Genomic DNA, 22,369 nt, shown 5'->3' with positions numbered 1-22,369 from the left:
GTTACATCACCTTTTCTTTTAGCAACATTCAATCAACGTTTGGGAAATGAGGACACTAATTGTTGAAGCTTTGGAGGTGGAATTCTTTCCCATTCTTGCTTGATGTACAGTTTCAGCTGTTCAACAGTCCGGGGTCTCCGTTGTCGTATTTTACGCTTCATAATGTTCCACACATTAGTGTCACAGTGTAGTACCCGCATTCTTTTCCTACGAAGCCACGCTGTTTCAACATGTGCAGAATGTGGTTGGGCATTGTCTTGTTGAAATAAGCAGGGGCGTCCATGAAAAAGACCTTGCTTGGATGGCAGCATATATTTGGATGGCAGCATATATTTCTCGCTCTTTTCCACTTTGCATCAGTCCATCTTAGATGAGCTGGGGCCTAGAGAAGCCGGCGGCGTTTCTGGGTGTTGTTAATAAATGGCTTTTGCTTTGCATGGTAGCGTTTCAAGTTGCACTTACGGATGTAGCGCCGAACTGTATTTACTGACATTGGTTTTCTGAAGTGTTCCTGAGCCCATGTGGTGATATCCTTTACACATTGATGTCGGTTTTTGATGCAGTGCCGCATGAGGGATCGAAGGTCACGGGCATTCAATGTTGGCTTTCGGCCTTGCCGCTTCCATGCGGTGATTTCTCCAGATTCTCTCAACCTTTTGATGATATTATGGACCGTAGATGATGAAATCCCTAAATTCCTTCCTTGTACGTTGAGGAACATTGTCCTTAAACTGTTCGACTATTTTCTCACTGTTCACAAAGAGGTGAACCTCGCCCCATCTTTGTTTGTGAATGTTCCAAACAGGTGTTTGATGAGCATTCCTCAACTTTGTATCTATTTTATGTTGTATTTTCTAAATACCAGATACATAAGATATATCTACACGATGTTGTCCTACACTTGTATTTAAAGGTCAGATGACAAAGATGTTATGGGGTCAGTTAAAATTCATATTTGTATTGTTTATATGTTATGTAATACATACATTTAACGTCCGTCAAGTATTCAACTGATATTTCCGCTAAATGTGAGGTTTTTATTACGCGTATTGAGCACTCCCCGAACATACCCGAAGCTCAAGACACTGCGTTGTGGTTACTGTATCCACGGCAAGGGCTACAAGTGATGTTGCAATGGACAAACACGCCGTGCTACACGCTGTACGGAATGGCGAGCAACGTGTTGGAATTTGAGGATTGGAGGAGGATTGTTGACGTACAGGAGCACCCATTTGAACTTGGCATCATCAAACCGTACATGTTTAAGCCGATCAGGAGGTCGGAACATGACAGTGACCACGACGAGCAGCCAAGTAGCAGCTGTACAACAGAACAAGAGAGTGGCCACTGGCTCGATGTGCCGGTATGTCAAAAGCATGTCTTTTTATACACTCGTGGCTCGAAATAATGGCACCCCAGGGGGGCCAATATATTTGAGCACAACTATACGTTTTATATATTCATATATGTTTCAGTGACACGGCACAAGCTTTTACATAGTATGCAGTATTCCTATACATTGTCTGCTACTCGCTCGAGTAGCGTTATAACACGCCGCACAGACAGTCTTTCCCGTGTCTGATGGCTTGTCAGTTAGGCAAAAGTACAGACGACAGTACTGAAAAGTACCGCGTGGGTCTTTCTTTCCGACTGCCCCGTTCATAATAACCATAATAGAGTCGTAGGTATATAGAAGGAAATCCTCACCAAATGTCTGCGCCGCTTCGCGGCGGCGGCTGCGAGATTTAGTTCTCTTGCTGGCGGTTGAGGTCCCGATGCCCGCAGGAAAAATGGCACCGCAGCTGGTTTCAGCCTCTACTTCTGTATCCAATGCTTTCTGCTAAGTCTTTCTCAAAACACGCCGGTTCTAAGTGATCAGCACAGAGTTTGTAATGCTTGCTCAGCATCCATAGCTTACCACCTTTCTTCCCCTATCGATTGACTTTCCCTCTCCACTTGTCACGTATTCCTTTTTCACTTGGAAAACCAAAAAAAACAACAACAAAAAAACTCTTGCCACTGCCTGAACCATTTGTACAACCAAATCCAACACAATAAACCATTGTGACATCGCTAAATCATACGACAATAAATATACAAGGACGGGAACCACAGAACAGGACGCCGAATGAACAGGCTGTTTGGCTCGTGTTACGTCACAGCGCCGGAACGAGACGAAGACCGGAAGGCGCTAGAGGCAAAAAGCAGAAGGCGCATTCTGAATCACATTTATCGATTTCACTGCTGTATACAGTATCTGCTATATAATTACTTTGCAATGGCAGATGTGGTTTGAAAGGGCTTGTAGAGTTATCAAGAAAATCTTTAACGTCTTTGCCCTCTGACCTTTAAGGGCACAACCTACTTTTCTTCATTAGGACCAGACAGTGTTTGGCAATATGCTGCACTCCTTTGGTCGCAACTGTGACACGCTGTTGACGTAAGGTCACCTTTAAATATTTTCCATCATCCATGAATCGGCTATCCAGCATCCATCTATCAACACATGCATCCATCTCACTTTGAGTTTGGGGACAAAGAAGAGTCAAAAGAGCAAAGAGGGAAACTGTCGCAGCTCTTCCGTTTACCTCCTTGTGTTGGTGCTCGTCCACACGTTTGATCTTGGTGTAGTCCAGCGGGAGGTCCCAGCAGTCGGCCTGGCTCAGCTGGTATCGGTGGCTGTTGAGCAGGGCCTGGCGCTGTGGGGACATCGGCTGCAGGGGTGTCAGCACCGTCTCGCTGCCCTCGGGCCCGCCGGGCTGCCCGCCCACGTCAACACCGTCGCCATCATCGTCATCCAGGTCGCCCACCGCGCTCTAACGCCAACACCAGAGACATGAATGATGAACTCAGGGATTGTCAGTTCATGTTAAGACAAATACTGCAAAGACAAACAATGGACAGGTCATCATTCAATTTCAGGACACGTATAGTAAAAAAAAGGACTGGATGCCAGTCATTGTTAGGATATGTACCAGCAAACAATGGACTGGTTACCAGTCAGTTGCTGTGCCCACTCACATTCACACTTTGGACAGTTTAGAGTTTTGTTTGTGTGTGTGTTCAAGATGCAAATGAGCTGCCTCTGACCCCGTCCTCTTTACCTGCGTCATCATGCTGTGTGTTTTTCCTCCCACAGTGTGCGGAAGCTCGCGACACCTGGTGGACAGGTTGAGGATGGCGGTGGCGGCCATGTGCGCCGCCTCCATGTCGTGCGTGTAGTCGAAGCTGCTTTTGCTGCACGTGCTGCTGGCGCTGCTCCCGCCCCCGTGGCTGCCGTCGCCGCCCAGAGCCAAGCCGGCGCCCAGGTCGCCGCCGACGTCGCCGCCTGGCCCGCCACCGCTGCTGCTGCTGCTGCTGGGAGCGTAGCTGCTGGTAGTACTGCTGGCCGGGCTCGACGTTTTACTGTAACGCTTGGCTGCAATTAACGAGATATGGGCACACGTCGGAAAAGTACGATTATAAGGACAAAGATTTATCACGTTTGGATGGCTCCAGTTGCATTTAAGCCCTGTAGTCGGTGCTGAAGTGCTTTTCAATGTGTTTGTCTACTAGCTTGAAACCCCAAAATAAAAAATGTCACATATTTTCAAGAAAGAAGTCGTAATATTATGAGAATAGAAAAAAGGCACATATTTCAGTGAAGAAAAAGTCGTATAATTTTGAGAAAAAACTTTCAACGGGAATGTCATAACCTTATGAAAATAAAGTTTCTTTTTTCCTAGAAAAAAATGTTGGATAGCTTCCAGACAAAGGCTGTAACCTTGCGATAACAGTCTTTTTCTAGAAAAAAAATTAACTAACCATTCCTGAGAGAAATAAAGTTATACATTTTTGAGAAAAATGTGCTCATCACAATAGCCTTATTTTCCCCCCCTCAAAACAAGGAATATTTTCCAGAAAAACATTGTAGATCTTCAAGAAAAAAGTTTCAATCTTATGTGAATAAAGTTGTATTTTTCCCGAGAAAAAAATCTCATGATCAAGAGAAGAGCAAAAGTCATAATTATATGAGAATAATCAATTTTATTTCTGAGGAAAAAATGTGGAATCTTAGCAGGATAGGCTATTTTTTAAAGAAAAAAAAGTTGTAATTTTGCAAGATTATACATAACGTAATGTATATTTTCAAGAAAAACATATTACCTATAATTAATCTCCTCAGTAAACATAAAATAAAGATAACATGCTGCAAAAGGTGTGCTATCATGACTTTACTCAATAATTCCATATAAACATGCTGACGTGTTTCATAAGCATTAAAGCTAAACGTGTCATATTCATTGGGAGTAAAGTGATGCTAGATTGCGCAGTGTGAAGCCTCTGCAGGGACAAAAAAGGAGACATGAAACGTGTCAGGAAAGAGGACGTCGTGATGGAGCGCCGACGCCTCTCTGCGAATCGTGGAATCGCAGCGATTGGCTGGCAGCCAGAGAACACGCCGGCCTCGCCTCCACGTGCACTCCTTCCGCACCTGCTCCACCCATCCATCCATCACGCCAGCAATGCAAGCGGCATTTGCAAGTTTTTTTAAAATGATATTTTATCCTTGCACACGCTGCGAGCTACAAGCACATTTATAAACATTAAAAGCGCTTTGAAACGGTTCTTCAAAACTCAAGATAATCATCTTTGTTGAGATAGCCCAATTTTCTGGTCTTTCTCAACTGCAACAATTGGTTCGAAATTTCCATTTCCCATACCGCTGATCCTCATTAGGGTCGCAGGCGTGCTGGAGTCCACCCTAGCCGACTCTGGGCGAGAGGCGGAGTACACCCTAAACTGGTCAACAGGCAATCGCAGGGCACATATAAACAAACAACCATTTGCATTCACATTCACACCTACGGGCAATTTAGAGTCTTCAATTAACCTACCATGCATGTTTTGGGGATGTGGGAGGAAACCGGAGTACCCGGAGAAAACCTCTCTCTCTGCCGTCTTCTCTCAGTGACGTACGCGCACTCACACCGTGACAACAAGGCGCTCTAAAGCAGTCATACCAGCGGACTATCAGAAGGGAAAATGCATTTTCGGGGCATTGGCATAGCTAGGTAGCCAACTGCACGCCCAAAGTAGGCCATTTTAGGCTAATTTTGAGGTGTCCTTTAAAATTGAATTCGTATTAAAAATTTGTCAGATGGCTAACAAATTTGAATCACGTTCGGAGCAAGACAGAAAAGTTTGATGCCTCTTGGTAGTGCCTCCTAGAAGTTTAAAAAACAAAAAACAAAAAAAACATTCAGGGCGGCACGATGACCGACTGGTTAGAGCGTCTGCCTCACAGTTCTGAGGACCGGGGTTCAATCCCCGGGCCCGCCTGTGTGGAGTTTGCATGTTCTCCCCGTGCCTGCGTGGGTTTTCTCCGGTTTCCTCCCTCATCCCAAAAACATGCGTGGTAGGTTAAGTGACGTCTCTAAATTGCCCCTAGGTGTGAATGTGAGTGCGAATGGTTGTTTGTTTGTATGTGCCCTGCGATTGGCTGGCATCCAGTTGAGGGTGTACCCCGCCTCCTGCCCGATGATAGCTGGGATAGGCTCCAGCACGCCCGCGACCCTAGTGAGGAGAAGCGGCTCAGAAAATGGATGGATGGATGGATGGATGGATAAAACAATTTCAGCTCCCGAAGCCAGTTTGACTCAGCAACATGAAAAAAGATGCAATGCCAGAAAAGCCCCAGGAGGTCTACCACATTTGTCCGTGATGGCCATTTTAGGCTCATTTTGAAGTCTTTCATTGACAAACTCATGCTAGAGATTTGGCATGGATGACAGGCGCTAAATTTCAAGAATTTGGATTTTCGTCACGAGCCGCCATAAATTCTAGGAAGTCAGATCCCAAGCAAACGTCTTGTGTGTGACAAAAGCTTGGCCCTTGAGATGATTTCACTTAGCTCACCATCATACGCCTTGGGGGAGGTATCCCGACCATGGTGGGACTTGCCGAGCGGGCCCCTCCTGCCGTAGCCACCGTGCTGACCCTCGTAGCCGCCGTAATCGTAGCTGGTCTTGGAGTACTTCTCCAGCTCCTTGGCCAGGTTGGAGCGCGGCGTGCTGGTGGGAACGTTGTTCTTGTATCCGTACTGAGGAATCTCCAGTTGCTTCACAAAGCACATGGGCCTGCGAGAGCAGCGCGGAATTAGCATTTTACTTCACCTGGTGGACTTACATTTAGGTTGCCCAAATACAGTACAGTGGAACCTCGGTTTTCGTAGGCCCTCGTCAGCAATTCATTTTTCAGAAATCAAAACGCATTTCTCCAAAGTATTTTAAAGTTGTGTATTTGTGACCTTCAAAAAAAACCATGCAGTATAATAAGAGTTTCAAAACACAGACTTATGTTCTTTAGAAAAGAACATAAGTCAGAAAAGAATGCCTCTTATCGTTGGGGATTATTCAATTTAGTTGTGTCGTCTCCATGTAGATCATCTGTATGTCTTCATTATACTGCCCCCAGGTGGCCAAGTTGCGCGCAGCAAAATGTCCACTGAAGCAAAGCAAAAAATGTAGCAAAAAACATTTTTTCAAAAAATCATCATTTAAAAAAAAATAAAATAAAAAAAATTATTTTTAATGATGTCACTACTGTATGTTTTTATATAGTACAATATAATAGAGTGCTATTTTTCTAATTGAAAAACATTTAAACAATGTGTGGGGTTTTTTTGGGGGGGGGGGGAGGGGCTAAAACGGATTAATGGCATTTTCCATTAATTTCAATGGGAAAAGATTATTTGAGATACAAGTGTTTTTAGTGACAAGCGTGGTCACAGAACAAACTCGTATCTCAAGGCACCACTGCAGGTGAATTTGTGAAGAGTGAACCGTCGAATAGGTGGAGGATTATTGTAATATCATTTTACAACACATGATTATAAATCTGACCATTTAACAGCAAGCTATTCCACGGAGTACCAGCTGGGACAAGGGAGTGGGCGGTACCTGAGGACGCGGTCTGACGTCTGATTGGACTTGCTGCCGCCACTGTCGATCACGTGACTTTTCTCGTGCACCTTTGCCATCTTCTCGGCCGCCGCAATTGGACAACCCGATAGACTGGAAGGGGGCGAATATGGCGTAGTTAAATACCAAACACACACACACGGACTGTTGTCACACTACAAAAAGGAGCAAGGTAAGTTTAATTAAATGGGAAATATGATGTAAAAGTGACTTTTCAATGTGTTGTACACAGATATTTGTGTGTCTGGAGTGCCTGTCCAACCATCAAGTGGGAAATTAACCAATTCAATCTTTTGTTTTCGCAATACTGGATTTCGGAAAATGTATCTGCGAGTTCTGTGACATCACAATTCTGCTAATTTACATAACCCCACCTCCACAGCCAGTTTCTCCACCCATGACCCATGTGCCACATGCATGGATCCGCAAAATGAACTCATTGACTGGCAGCTGTTTTCAAAACAGAGTTCCCCAAATGACCAGCCCTTTAAAGGGAACATATTTTGCCAAACCAACTTTTTCTAGTATTTGGGATGCAATATCGTCTCTATGGTGCCTCAGGAAACATGTGAAATATGAATTCAAATGGTCCACGCATTCCTAAGTTCCAGACGTTTTTTTTTTTTCCAGAGAGGCCTGAACTGAATTTCTCAAGCGTCTCTGCGCCACTAGCGAGGATCTCCGCCTTCCCTTTCCGCTCCTGAGTCAGCGCTGTCAAGATAAACACGTGGGCTCTCACAAGTGGGTCTTTTACACGGAGGCAACAAATATGAGGAAAGGGGGCGCTCTTCGCCAAATATGAACAAAGTGGATACAAACAGAAGTAACTGTCAGAGGGGCCTTTTCTGTGAAAAGAAAAAGTGACTTTGTCACTAATATTATATGCTTTTGTTACACCTTAAGCTATAAAACAACAAAAACAAGACTGTGAAAGTGGTTTTGATGGCAAAATAATCACACTTTCAGCTGCAAACCGACATGTTGTACCTTCTCCACATCCTAATGCATCATCACTGTTTCCTCACATCTTAGTTTCTTTTGTTAGTCCACAATACCTTAATCAAACTGTCTTTGCTGAAACAGGTTCTCCTCTCCCCTACATCAATGTGACACAAAATTTTAATGTTTGAAACCCACTAATGATTTGGGTAGGGTGTCTTTGTTTGGCCCAGTTCACATTCGTCCCGGAGTTAAATTCCGCTATTTTGCTATGAACAAAACTCTACTTGGCGAGCATGTGTATGTTGGGAAGGTACCAAAATCTGACTGCCAAGCTATATCTGTACTATGCACAACCTTTGCCTCTAATTCCTCTCTGAACAATTCCCAAGCTCTTTCTGATGCTACCTGTCTATTTGTCAGCACCTGACCGGTTGGGCACGTTGCCTTTTGAGGGCGTGTACTGGCTTTGCGAACACAGCGTCGACACTAGACTCGTTACCGATTGGTCAGGTCGGTGTACTCCTATTGCTTTGACAGACCACTCATACATTATCTCTGCCACATCTCGTTCCCGTCGTCGTAGACAAGCCCAATTTAAGGAACGCGATTCGGTTCGGGGCACAGATGTCCCCACCGATCACAAGGTTTGGAGTACAGGTACTAAGATATTATACTCACTGTTTCCTCAAATTGTCACTGATGGTGTCGTGGTACACTCGCCTGACTTTGGTCCAGGCAGCGCGGGTTCAGTTCCCACTCAGTGACAGGTGTGAATGTGAGTGCGAACGGTTGTCCCTGTCTATATGTGCCCTGCGACTGACTGGCGACCAGTTCAGGGTGTAGTCCGCCTTTCGCCCGAAGTCAGCTGGGATAGGCTCCAGCGTCCCGCGACTCTAACCAGGATAAGCGGTGTTGAAATGGATGGATGGATGGATGTTTCCTCAAATTGGGGCCGGACAATTGATGTTACGATATGAAACTCTAAATGATCGTTTTTCTAGTTTTGTTAACACGACCCTGACCATTCTTGAGGCTTTACGTGTGGAAATTAATGCAATCCGTGAGCTAGCCCTCCAAAACCGCATGACACTTGATCTACTCTTGGCTTCTCAGGGCTCTTGAACCAAACCTGTTGCACTTACATTCCTGGCAATGCTGGCGACACAGCCATCATAGCCAGTGGCATTCAAAATCTCACTACACTTCGCGACGTCATTGGCCGCGAGGAGCTGCTCGATTCGAATTGGTTGACTGGACTTGGATGGCGAGCTTGGCTCTATCACTTTGCACTTACTGGTTTGTATCACGTTGCTTGTTCTCTTTTTCATGTCCTATTGTTTGGTCTCTAGTTTCTCGCATGATTGACACAGCGTTTGTTCACAATGCACGATTTCACTATTCAGTCTCTGACGAACATTTTCCTTGACCTCTTCCCTCAATCCGACTGCCTGGATGACATTGGCAACTCAAATGATGATCATAATTCATATTCCTCAGTCTAACTCTGTTGCATGACTGACTAAAATCCGCTTATGAAGGATTTTCTTAAACCTGAGGTGTGAAATTCTGAATGACTGTAGGCTTGTTTTGTTCATGCATACAAATTTTTACTGTTTAAGTTTTAAGGTTTTGAACTTTAATCATTGGTTTTCTGCAATGTGTAGTAACTTTTAGTAGTTTGATTAATTTTGCTGATATACAACTAAGAAATGTGGCATGAGAAATCGCTGACTCCCCGCATGGCTCAGGTTGAACATGAGTGTTTTTTAACAGGGCGAAAACGTCTTCCTGAAGTTTTTATCTTCATCGAGGTTTTTGGAGCTGTACTTTGTCTCGTACTTCACCTAGGACTTATTTGACATGGGTGACCCTGACAGGTGCATCAAGCCCCAGACAACTTAGCTCCTAGGATCATTGGGACACACAAACCCCTCCACCATGATAAGGTGACAGCTCAAGGAGGGGGTTGAAAAACATACTTGACAAATATATATGTCCACGGCAGACTGACAAAGTGTCATAGGGCGGTTTGGTGATGAAGTGCTGCTTCCAAAAGTGAAAACACAATACAATTTTATTGGCACTTGCATTCTGGGGGGTATATTTAAATTAGCTGGGTGGTGGAGGTAGATGTGTGAGCATCTTCTGCTTTTTAATCTAGCCCTTGCATTGGCGTAACTCCATAGCTCCACCCCCTGTCCTCGGCATTTGCGTGAGACAGAACCGAGTGATTTCAAGCACAGTGTGACAACCGGATGTTTCGTGAGCTGTCGTTCTTTATCTTTCATGGATTTTGTGGGAAAAATATCAAATAAGGAACATATGTAACATGAAGATTGTGAACATTATTAAGACTGCTTTACTGAACCAAGAACAGTTTTATTCTCCTACACCAGTCGTCACATGCGACCCACAAAAGGTTTCTACATCACGAGTGTTACTTCACACGGACTCCAAAACACGAGAAACACCCTCCACGCTTTTATTTTTGGTTTTGGCTTCGACTATATAAAAAAAGAAAAAGCCTCCCCAGCATCTAACCAGATTGGAGTTGTTTCCCTCAAGAGGGCCATTATGACTATGAAAACCAGATAAATGTACAATCACTTCATCATTTTATTACATATACACAATTGTCCCTGCATTATTAGAAATTCTCTGATAACATTTAATTCAATTTGAAAGAAGAAGTCATAGAAAATAGTGATAAACAAATGCAAATGCCGAAACTGCAATTTTCTGCCATAACAAAAACACCCATTTACCAGGAAACATGAAGTAGACAAACAATATTTGCATTCGTGCACTACATGATGTGAAGTTTGGATCTGGCATGTGTTCCTTGAGTTTGACACTAAATTCACTCTTAATGCTCCAAACATGAACAGAAATTATAATAATAAAAATACAATGTCCATCATTGGCTTTATCGATGATTTTCAAGGGATCGTTCTTGATGTGTTTTTACAGTAAACATGCATACTTCCAGCGTAGCACCACATTTCTTTTTGTAATTGTTGTGTTAGTTGTGTGCTACAGTAGCCTTTGTTAGGTATGTAATTACTATATCCTTTATCCTAATTTCTGTTAGCCATAGCATTTTGCATTTAATGTTAGCGTTAAGGTAGCAGACCTTCGTTGGACAAACTGTATGGTTTGTTTGAACATTTTACACTTACTCCTACTTTAAATATGCAATGTTTATTTCTCTCTTCTTTTATGCGTCAGTTTTACAGTATACATTTGATTCTCTTTTATTCTACATGTCGGTCTTGCAGTAAATTGTCCACAAACCCTCCAACATAGGACGTTTGAATGCAAGCCGGCATGTGGGAAGAGCATGGGACACATCAGCCACTGCTGCTATGTGGGCGTTTCCATGGCAACCGCCGGACATGAAAGCCCGTGTGTTACTGCAGCGTCTCGTGAACAGATGCTAAGCTAGTTTAGCTCTTCTTTGTCTCCACGGCGCACTCCCAGTGGGGCTGTGCCACATAACACTCGAATATGTGACGACACGCTCCTCCAACGTGTGTGGAGCTTTTCCGAGTGGAGTGGAGACACAATTGTGTTTACTTTACTAACTATACGTTTCCAACTATACTATAATTTGTAATTATATAATAACATTATATATCTTAATAATATTTGTATTTTTGTTTCTTTTCAGAAAACCATGACAGGTCAATTTAAGCAGCGACCAATAAAATGGACTAGTCAAACACTACTCGAAGGTAAAGAATGCTGACAATATATACAGTGTGCATATATATAAACAAGAAAAGATATTTTTTTGTTATCTTTGTCAAAGTGTGCATGAGTGTAGAAAATATACTTCAGGAATGTGTAAATGCTAAAGGAGAGCGATTAGTGTTCCACATTTTGTAAAAAAATATTTCAATTTGATAAATGTCTATTTTACAATTTGATCCTCTTTTTTAGTTGTCAGTCTTTAACAATATCACTGGAAAGATTATTCCAAAACAGCACTGAGCATTGACTAAATACTTCCTTCCATCCATTTTAGTACATTTAACCTTATACTTTATTAGACCTTGTCCGATATTCAAAGAACAGATCCAAATTTATAGCAACTAAGCCATTACTGGTCTTGTGCACCATAACCACATCAAACACACCACAAATTAAAGGTTGAATTTGACAAGGCATTGGTTATACAAATATGCAGAAAAAAAACAGGCATTTTTAATGTAAATAGACATTGTGCTCTTTAAATGAGTTCTATATCTCGTTTTAAAAAGGGAGACCATATCTCCGCCCCGTATTCCAAACTGGGTCTGACCAAAACATTATACAACTTCACCAAGAACTCAACGTTACGACTGTGGAAAGTTGGCACAAACAAGATTAACCTTCAAAAAACCTTTCGCTCGCTTAGAGCCCCATTTAGCATCTGCTTACCACCCGTTTAGTGCCCCACTTGACCGTTTGCTTAGCGCCCTCCTATCACCCGCTTAGTTGCCCCGAGCATCACCTCTCATTCTTTTGGAACCCAAAGGAAGCGAGGTCAAACATACAGTAGCTCGCTGCTTAGTGCCAGCTTCACAGTTCAATAGGGCGCCACGATTATGGCCAAAATGTTTGAAAAAACAAAACAAAAAAACGCCAAAAACCTGTGTTTTTACTACGCTACTTTTCAACAAACAATATGTAAACAGTTTTTAAAGCTAAAGTAAACCTGAGATAAGAATAAACGATTCAACAAAACAACAATAATTTAAAATTTATGTATGGCTAACTGAATAAATATGCTATTACAGTGCCATCCCGAAGTCCAGAAAACGGATGCGGACCCCTTTTTGAGGCACAAGCTCCTCACCATGATGTTCCTCATCTTCAGTTTTTGCTGTACTTTTTCTCTCAACTTGACTTGCTTTCCACCGAGTGACTTTAAGATCCCTCTGCAGGGATTGTTATTTCGACAGCTTAATGAAGCCTTAATCATGCGTTCGCCCCGTGGTGGTTGGCTGACAACTAGTTGAAAAAGTGCTTGATATGATTAGACATGCAGCAGAGCCTGCATTTTGAATGTAAATATCACCGACGATCAGGTTAATTTAATCGTGGCAGCCAAAATCGTGATTACGATTCAAATTTGATCAACTGTGGAACTCTACCATCTGCTTAGGACCTGCTTAGGTTTTATTGATCAATGAACATTCCATTGTGGAGGGAACATTGTATCAGGTCTTAGAAGTCAGTGGGCGTCAGAGGATCTGTCTTTGAGCAGGATGTGTTTGTTTGCAGGACCAAGGCAAGGAATATGGACAGTTCCGACCTCCACTCGCACAGGATGTGATGACGTCACCGGAAGGAGCCAGGATAGAAGAGGAAAGCAAGAAGAGGATCTTCAGTCCTCGACGAGAGCTGAACCCGCTGCAGACTCCGTGCTTGAGAATGTTACTTTTGAACGTTTGCTTTCCTACTTCAATACTTAGTCATAGATAGATATACTTCATTTATTCTGTAGCCATTATATCTTTTGCAATTGAGTTGAGAAATTGTTACGTTAGTTAATGAATTGAGGAGAGTGGATTTGTAATCTGAACAACCAACAAAGTGTTTTTTGACGACATGGACGCACGCCGACCCTTCTGATTTAGAGAAACAGATATCCCAGTTTTCAGCTGACAACACACCCACGCCGCAACCCCTTTATCGCCTGCTTTAGTGCCCGTTTTAAGCCCCGGCTTGTGCGTCTGCTTAGCGCCCGCTCGCTGACTCACCTGCGATGCGAGTTCCTGTTGCTATTGACATGACCCCGTCCAGAGCAGCCGGGGGTCGGGCACTTTAAAACATTCTCATACATGGCAAGGACTTGACAGGAGAAGGTGAGAGAGACAACGAGGGTTAGGAGCAGACAGGAAAGTTATCAGGAAACCCGCGTCGCCAACGCTTAGCATGCACCAATAGCATCCAACGACCACAAAGGTGATAACATGCACATTCTGGCTTCTTTTTGACAAGAATGCATGCAAACGTTAGGAAAGAATCGTCAGGTACGAATGGATGTGAGTTTTTTCCCCTTCGCTTAGAGAAAAAGCAAATGACAATTATATCATTCAAAAAATGTTTTGGTCTTTGTTGTTTCCCCTTTTGGGATTTGCTTTATGTCTCCTGACACCAAACAAGCTTTTGAAAGATCCTACCCCCCAACTTCTGAAGGAAAAAAAAAAAGCCCCCTTGTCAAAGCATGTTTATGAACACGTTCCTTAATAAATTAACATTTTAAATGTTGAACAATGTTGAGAGCCATCAACCTGCACGGATTGAACAACCTACCCCCTCCTGCTCTTTTCTCAGGTGGACGTTGTACAGGTGAGGCAAGGCAACCTCTGCTTGGAAACACAGTAACTAACCCTACCTTGGGTCAACACTTTCCAACATGTGGATAAATGACTGTTTGTGCAACATGTAAATGGGCACTATGTCTTTGGCAATGACTGACTCCGTGATTGCCTTTACTTGATGTCAGCCAACATCACGGACAGAAAAAGTAAAAGCAAAACGTCAGGCAAGTGTGATGAGGAGGAAGAAAACAAGACGACGAGTATGTAAAAACACATCGAATGTGACACAAGAGAAGCGAAAATAGTCCCTATGAACAAGTCTGCATAAAGACCAACCCGAACACGAAGGATCAAAGAATTTTCTTGAACAAAATGACTAAGAACATTTTGGGGAGAAAATGTGGACATACGGCAACTAAGATTAACAATGTTGTTATGACATTGATATATATACTAGTAATTATTAGATGGCAGAAATACTAAAGAAAGCATTGTTTCCAAATCCTATACTGTATTTAAACAATTAGCGTTGAAAGATCTAGAAAAGTAGAATGTAATAAAATCAAACATTACAACAAAGTAAATCCAAGTTGTTTTCAGATGCGACTACACAGCATACAGTTTGTCTACAATGTTGATGCGTTTGTGATCAGATTCCACACAATCCATCCATCCATCCATTTTCTTTACCGCTTCTCCTCACTAGGGTCGCGGGCGACTGGAGCCTATCCCAGCTATCTTCGGGCGGGAGGCGGGGTACACCCTGAACCGGTCGCCAGCCAATCGCAGGGCACCTATAGACAAACAATCATTCGCACTCACATTCGCACCTACGGGCAATTTAGAGTCTTCAATCAAGTTTTTGGGATGTGGGAGGAAACCGGAGTGCCTGGAGAAAACCCACCCAGGCACGGGGAGAACGTGCAAATGACACACAGGCGGGCCCGGGATTTGAACCGCTCCACAGAACTGTGAGGCAGATGTGCTAACCAGTCGAGCACAGTGCCATATCCATACATTGATGTATAATTAATCCCTTTTAAATAACGCTTCCAAAATAATAAACACAACAAACATGCAAGATAGATGTGGATGAAGATGACACTGACTTTGCATCCAACAAGTCATCTGAAGTCTTGATAGTCAATCAATTTTTTACATCAAATGAGTTACTCAATTATAAACAAATTACAGGTAAGTCTAAATAATATAATTAAAAATGAGAATTTTTATTTCAATATCAAAATACATTTTATTTCATAACCATCTATTTAAAAATCAAATAGGGCCCATGAGCACAAAAGTTTGCCACACCCCAAAATTACTCTATTCTGTTTTAGCTACAAGTAAAGGGTACCTTAACCCTAATAGTCATAGTGTCAAAATAAATAAATACATAAAAAATAGAAATATTAAAAGTCATGCAGCGTCAGATGACTTTTTTTTCAGCGAGTGCGCTGTCAAGTGGCGAGACTTACTCTCAGGGGGTACGCGGTCTTTGTGAGGACACCCGGACAGGCTGCGGTGGTGCGGGTACAGACCGGTCACGTGACCCGTGCCGTCGCAGCCCGGCGTCGGGCACTTGCTCTCCTTCTTCTCCCCTCGCGAGGATTCTAGACAACCACGACGACAGGAATCACAATAAAGACACTTTGCATCTGCTGAATGTGAGTGTGTAGGTGTGTGTGTGTGTATTTGAGTTTGTGCATGTAAGGGCTGGGTGTTAATTGATTTAATTTTTTTGATGTATTTGGAATTCAGCCATTCAGTGCCACTGACCAATATATTCGTCAAGTACATTTTTCAACAGGGAGGTGTGGAATAGGGTCTCACCCAGCTTGTCTGTGAAATTCAGGTTCGTAAACCACTGTAATGACCGAAAGATCCCTGTAGATGGCGACGTTGCATCGCATTGGATTTGGGAGCGGTACAGTTTCTCAGAAGATAAAGATTAGGGGGTGAATTTTTGCTTGTCACATCGATAATGAGGGAGAGAAATGCCAACACGTTGGAAGTCGAACAAGTTTAGGCACCTCACACTCCAATTGAGTATGTATGGCATGGTTTTATATTTTGAGAAAAAAAAAAAAATAATCACTGTTCTGCTTGACATCCCCCCCCTCCCCCACAAAAAGCTAGTTTTCTCTGCTTTTAGTCAGAAACTGGTGTTTTTGGTGAAACCAACCCATGTTCGACTGCTGATTACTAAAAAAATTGAAAAAGGTAGAAACAAACTTTTTCTGGTAAAAGCAAAGTGTCTTTTGGTAAGTTCGGACAGAACAAAATATTCTGTGAGTCTTGAAAGACCGGTCAAAATCCTCTAAAACTGCTGATAATAGTGGGGAACTGCTTTGGATATAGCTGCCAGTCATTGAGTTAAAATGTTCATTTATTAAGGATTGTGTTTACAAACACATTTTGACAAAAGATAGTTTTGAAGGGGGAGCACCTGTTTTCAAATGACCTGTAAATATCTTTTTTTGTAATGTTATTTCTATGGTACAGGATACAAATTAATGCCCAGCATTTAAAAGGTTTTAAAGCTTTGGTACCAAGAGAAATTATGCAAATCCCAGATTGTGATTTTGTTTTCTTCGATAAGCAAAGGAGGAAAAAATGATTCAAATCAGAAATCGGATATTTGTGATAAAAAATGTGCGTGTGTTACCTTTGGGGTTGTAGGCCCTCTTAAGGCTGTCGTGATGCATCCTCGACTTGCGTTCCTCGCCTCCACCCAGCCTGTGCTCTCCATGTCCGCGGTGGTGTTGGTGATGGTGGTGATGAAGATGGTGGTGGTGGTCTCGTCTGGGGTGCTTGTGTTCCGAGACCAGGCGGTCCCTCATGACTTTGGCGCGCTCCGACTCCAGCGCGATGGCCTTCTCCAGCAGCGACAGGTTCCCCTTGGCCATGTCAAAGGTATCGTCGGAGCGCTCCGAGGCAACCGACGTGGTGTCCTCGTCACCCTCCTGGCTGCAGCTGGTCGGGTAACCTCGGGACGCCGGGCTCAGCTGCTCCTCCAGCTTCAGCAGGTTCACCATGTCGGAGAAGGTACGCTCGGGAGGGCTGCAGTCATCCTGACATCCCGACTGGCAAACGTCGTACCTGAAAGGACAAGAAGCGAGTGTCCAAAATAAGATTATAGACTCTGTAAAGTGAATTTAAAGTACACACAATGCTGTTGACTAGGATGGCATTTTTTTCACATTCATTTCTTGAAACTTCTGTATAGACAGCATTTATTACACACTGCTTGTATAATGTACGACTGTAGACTGCTGATTCATGTACAGAGTTCCCTCGTTTTTCGCGGTTAATGGGGACCAGAACCCCCCGCGAAAGGTGCAAAACCGCGAAGTAGGATTTGCCCGTGGATGTGTATGTGGGTACCATAATGTTTAAAATATGTAAACAGGATTTATACTTTACATATTTGAGACAAAGGTTACAACAGTACACGTATTTACTTATATCTTTAATTATTAAACCTTATACAGTAATTAAGATTTATTATACAGTAATGAATTTCTTTATGTCCCGCACTGTAGATTCATTCACGCCATAATGGCGTGCCACAGATGCATAACTTCTGCCCTCTTGGATCAAATCTAAAATGTTCACTTTTTCGCTGATGGTAATCATCTTCTTCTTCCTCTTGGTCGCCCAGAGGAAGCTTTCGCAAGGGCACAGCGCTTCGGCGGCATTGTCAGGGATTGCTTAAGTAATCAAAAAAATGATTGCTTAAACAAAAAAAGTTATTGCAAACACAACAGCGTGGACGAGACTGGCGAGACACAACAAGGGAAGATGCTGGGTGAGGCTGCGATGATGCGCGACCAATCAGCTCACGGGATAAATCATTGGTCGATGTCACGCCAGGAACCAATCACGCGCCTTGTATGAGTGCCTATACAGTACAGGCATGCACAAAGCCTCTGAGTCAACTCATCCCTGTTTGGCATGCAGGGAAACCTTCTCTCGCGCGCATCAACATGAAACAACGCGTCTTTCCGCAATATGGCTGTATTTATTTATTTTTTAATGAATATTTTGGAAAAACCCGCGAAGCACTGAAGCCGCCAAATGTGAAGGGCGAAATGGCGAGGGAACACTGTATTGTATTTTTGATTCATGCAACACTGCCGACTATTCTTGCTGATTCTCGCATTAATTTATGCTTCCTATCTATCCACTTAGGTATTTAGTATTATTAAATACTGCGTCTATAAACACAATTTCTATTTTTGCTACAAACAACGCTGCTGACTATTCCTGCTGCCATTCACATTAAGTCACAAGAATCCTTCAAGCGTCCCTATAATCATCGTATACCTGCATACCTGTTGAGGTGGAGCGCCCCCTGCTGGTCGGCATGGTTGTGCAGTTGATGGTGGTGCGCGGGGCGATCGGCCGGGTGTGTCTCGCTGAGTTTGCGGGCCAGGTCGAAGCACTGATTCCTCAGACACTCCAGACTACTGAGACACACTTCCTCCTCGCTCTCCTCGGCGTGGCCGCCGCCGCCGCCGCCGCCTCCCATGCTGGTGCGCCCGTTGAGGCCGACGTCGGTGTAGCCGTCGTCGGGCAGCACTGCGCCGTGGCCCTGCGCCAGGAGCTTGAGCGAGTCCACCGTCTCCCTGACCACATCGCTGTCCAGGTCCACGCTGAGGTCGGCCTTCCTATCGCCACGCTCGCTGCCGTCTTCGTCGTCCTCGTCGCCGCTGTTAGACGAGTTGCTGTTCATCTCAGACTCAGTCAGGGCCTGGTACGCCGCGTCTTCTGCGATCTTGCCCAAGTTGAGTAGAGACTTGGCCACCAGCTCGTCATAGTTCTCAAACTCATCGCAGGGACCGAGCCCGGTACCAGGACCTGGGCTAAAAACGGGACTAGGACCCGCGGTACAACTGTGGTTATTGTTGTCGTCCTTATGGAGCGGAATAAGCTTTGATTGTCCACTTGGTTGGTAGTCAACTGTCAGGAATGGGGAAAAATAAACATTTCAAATCTTAAACTGAACTGACACAGGGTGTGTACGGTGATTGAGTGGTTCACACCCGGTAAATGCCCCAATTAGGAGCCCGGACCAGTCCCACGCCCGGATGAGAAACTGGGTCAAAGAAATCACGCGAGTGACTTGCTATAACATACACCATATTTTGTGTTTTTATAACGTAATAATTCACACTGTTCAAACTGTTAGTGTTGCACTTGTCTGCATCCATGTGCGCAAGAAGAATGTTGCACTGTACTAAAAAGAAAACATTTCAGTGGTTGTTTCATTTTTAAATGCCATTAAGTGTGACGTTGTTTGTTTTGCATTTTTCCTTAACTGTCTTGGCCTGACTGACTGGCGACCAGTCCTGTGTTTGTCTTCCTAACATGTCCTCTTGCATGATGGGAAATGCGTGATGCTTCTGCTGATAAGGAAGCAAAACATGTAACTCACCCTGCTGATGATTGAGGTCCTCCTCTTCCTCTTCCTCGTCCTCCATCTCGTTGTGCGCTCCTGCCAGCGTGGCGTCCTCCTCGGGCTGCTCCTCTTCTTCCTCCTCGTTGTCATCATAGAACTCCTCTTCCTCATCCCTGACATCCTCCTCTTCCTCCTCCTCGCCCCTCTCACGTCCGTCCTCGTGGTCTTCGTCCTCCATGACTTCTCCTTGCTCCCCCTCCTCTAAACCTTCATCGTGGTAGTTGGCATCTTCGTCCTCCAACTCGTCTTCCAACTCGTCCCCCTCCTCGTCCTCCTCACCCAGGCAGGAGGCGATAAAGGTTCTCCTCTTGTTGGGTGGCTCCAGCGGTTGTTTTTCTAGAGCCTTCCTCTTCTTAGCCAGTGGGCATCCGTACACGCTGAAGATGAGATGACGTCAAAGCATGACTACAGGAGTGTGACGACGAATAGCGAAGAACCGCAAATACCGTAATTTGTATTATGTGTATTTTCGCCAAACTGAGAGTATGCAGGGGTCCACTGTATTTATATTTTAAACACAAACAGTGATCCCAAAGGTTTTTGTCGTTTTAAACTCAGCTTACAACGTTACCCTTCAAAATAAATGCTTGCAGATGATTTGTATTTGAAAAATAAAAATGCAGTGCAAGTGCATGTGTGTGCATCCACATGCAGCAAAGACTCTTCATAACTTCCACTAACAACCCAGGCTGAACTTGGCTCCTCCGCAACATAAAAAGATCTTAGGCCTTGGTTGGTTTGCAGCAAATTGCCAGCAAACAGCGTCGCAAGGTTTCAGATGTAATGGCTCATCAAAAACGCTGTGTTGTATCAGGTGAGCTTTCCTAAATTGTACCGAAGATTGGGCAGAAACCTCGTATGTCCAAGTATGGTCAATTTCATTCTACTTCATAAAACGATACTATTGGTCTATTCCCACATTGTCGGTTATTTTTATGCATTATTATTAACACATTAACGTTAACACAGACAACGTTAAAAAAGCTTAACTGTTTGAGAAGTGTTGTAAAACTCTGTCTCTTATCTCACTCTGCAGGAGCCTTACAGCATTATGTCGCCTCAAGATTGAAAGTTTGGATGTTTTTTCAGACAAAAATGAGTGAAAATAGGTTAGATACATTTGAGTGGGTTTATTTTGTTCAAAATTGATAGCTATAATGTCAAAATACAGTCATTTGCTTTTGTGAAGTATTAAAGGCTTTTTGTTTGTTTAGTGGGTCAGAATGAGTGCAGACTTTTATGTGGTTGGCTGACACTTGCAACGTGCTGGGGTCATTTTAATCAATTACAGTGTCATAAACTAGCGATTTGTAGCTTGTTACATTTGCGATTGAAACTGATTTTGTGGTGATTTGGGGCAACGATATCGCAATGTAAGGTATAATGCGTGAGGCTAAAGTCACTAGTCTAATTTTCGAAAGGTTGTCGCGACAGGGGTCGGAAAAGTCACTAAATATAGCGTACACCAAATGCTAAGTTGGTAAAACTGAGTGCGTTTGTAAACGAGCTCCACTCTGTTACCAGCCATGTTGTTAGTGGAAGCAGTACATGTCAGCGAGGACATCCTTTCAACTACTAAGTAGAAGAAGCAAACCTCTCCAAAAAAATGTAAATAAATAATAACGGTACTTTTTTCAAGCAGGGCCTCAATTGCACAAATCCCATAATAGTCATTAAGTGATGGGAAAATTCAGCTTTAATTGCTCCAAAACAGGTAGTGCAATTATAGCTGGCGCTAATGTGGATTTTAGCAAATCAATTATACCATTTCCATATGAAAGAGCTTCTTAGCCGTTTGGGATGCAAATGCGAATGGGAGGTAACGTTTCCTCTGTGCCTTTTGGGCCATTAAAAACATTTTTAAAAAAGACGATAATAATAATAATGTGCATGTTTGATTTTCACTTTCAACAAGGCAACCACAACCTTCGGAACAGCACGGGAAACAACCACAATCAGTATTGTTGCTGGGGGGCAGTATTTATGATGCACTTGACTGTAGATAAATTTACTAACAGAAAATATAGAGATAGAAATTCATAAACAAAATCTCGTAAGCACGCGTGGATGTATTTAATTCATAACTCGATTACAGTGTCTGTTTTTAGCAAACAATCTACCACATGGGACACATTTCTCCAAACTTAGGAAAGCATGTGTGATGGGTATTCAAATTCTGAACAATAATAATAATAATAAAACAAGCTTGTAAGCATGTGAAGAAATAGTACATTAAACAACATACATATTCAGAAATAGCATTAACAAGTGCCTCATGAATTCTGGCCTACCCAGTAGCTTTTTCGGGGGAGGGATCTCATTTATTGTGGGTGTACCTAATGAAGTGGCCACTGAGTTTGTACAACCCCAATTCCAATGAAGTTGGGACGCTGTGTTAAACCGAAATAAAAACAGAATACAATGATTTGCAAATCATGTTCAACCTATATTTAATTGAATACACTACAAAGACAAGATATTTAATGTTCAAACTGATAAACATTTTTGTTTTGAGCAAATAATCATTAACTTAGAATTTAATAGCTGCAAGAGTAAAATGTCGTAAAACACGACAACGAAGACCCCGGACTGTTGAACATCTGAAGCTGTACAACAAGCAAGAATGGGAAAGAATTCCACCTACAAAGCTTCAACAATTCAGTTCCCAAATGTTTATTGAACGTTGTTAA

General features: G+C 43.2%; 1 protein-coding gene across 1 annotated transcript in view; it reads right to left on the bottom strand.

The window, feature by feature from the left end:
• Positions 1–22,369, bottom strand: part of myt1la (myelin transcription factor 1-like, a) — a 44,861-nt gene that overhangs the window by 7,237 nt on the left and 15,255 nt on the right. The window contains exons 6-14 of the mRNA XM_061704628.1: positions 19,656–20,056; positions 18,553–19,180; positions 16,884–17,317; positions 15,694–15,828; positions 13,652–13,742; positions 6,942–7,055; positions 5,899–6,119; positions 3,105–3,418; positions 2,589–2,816 (exon numbers count right to left, since the gene is read on the bottom strand). Coding sequence (XP_061560612.1) covers positions 2,589–2,816; positions 3,105–3,418; positions 5,899–6,119; positions 6,942–7,055; positions 13,652–13,742; positions 15,694–15,828; positions 16,884–17,317; positions 18,553–19,180; positions 19,656–20,056 — 2,566 coding nt within the window. The remainder of the gene's footprint in view (positions 1–2,588; positions 2,817–3,104; positions 3,419–5,898; positions 6,120–6,941; positions 7,056–13,651; positions 13,743–15,693; positions 15,829–16,883; positions 17,318–18,552; positions 19,181–19,655; positions 20,057–22,369) is intronic.

Source organism: Phycodurus eques, chromosome 18, assembly GCF_024500275.1.
Source record: "Phycodurus eques isolate BA_2022a chromosome 18, UOR_Pequ_1.1, whole genome shotgun sequence".
Taxonomy (NCBI): domain Eukaryota; kingdom Metazoa; phylum Chordata; class Actinopteri; order Syngnathiformes; family Syngnathidae; genus Phycodurus; species Phycodurus eques.
The sequence above is the reverse complement of the archived record's forward strand: the minus strand, read 5'-3'. Positions and strand labels throughout refer to the sequence as shown.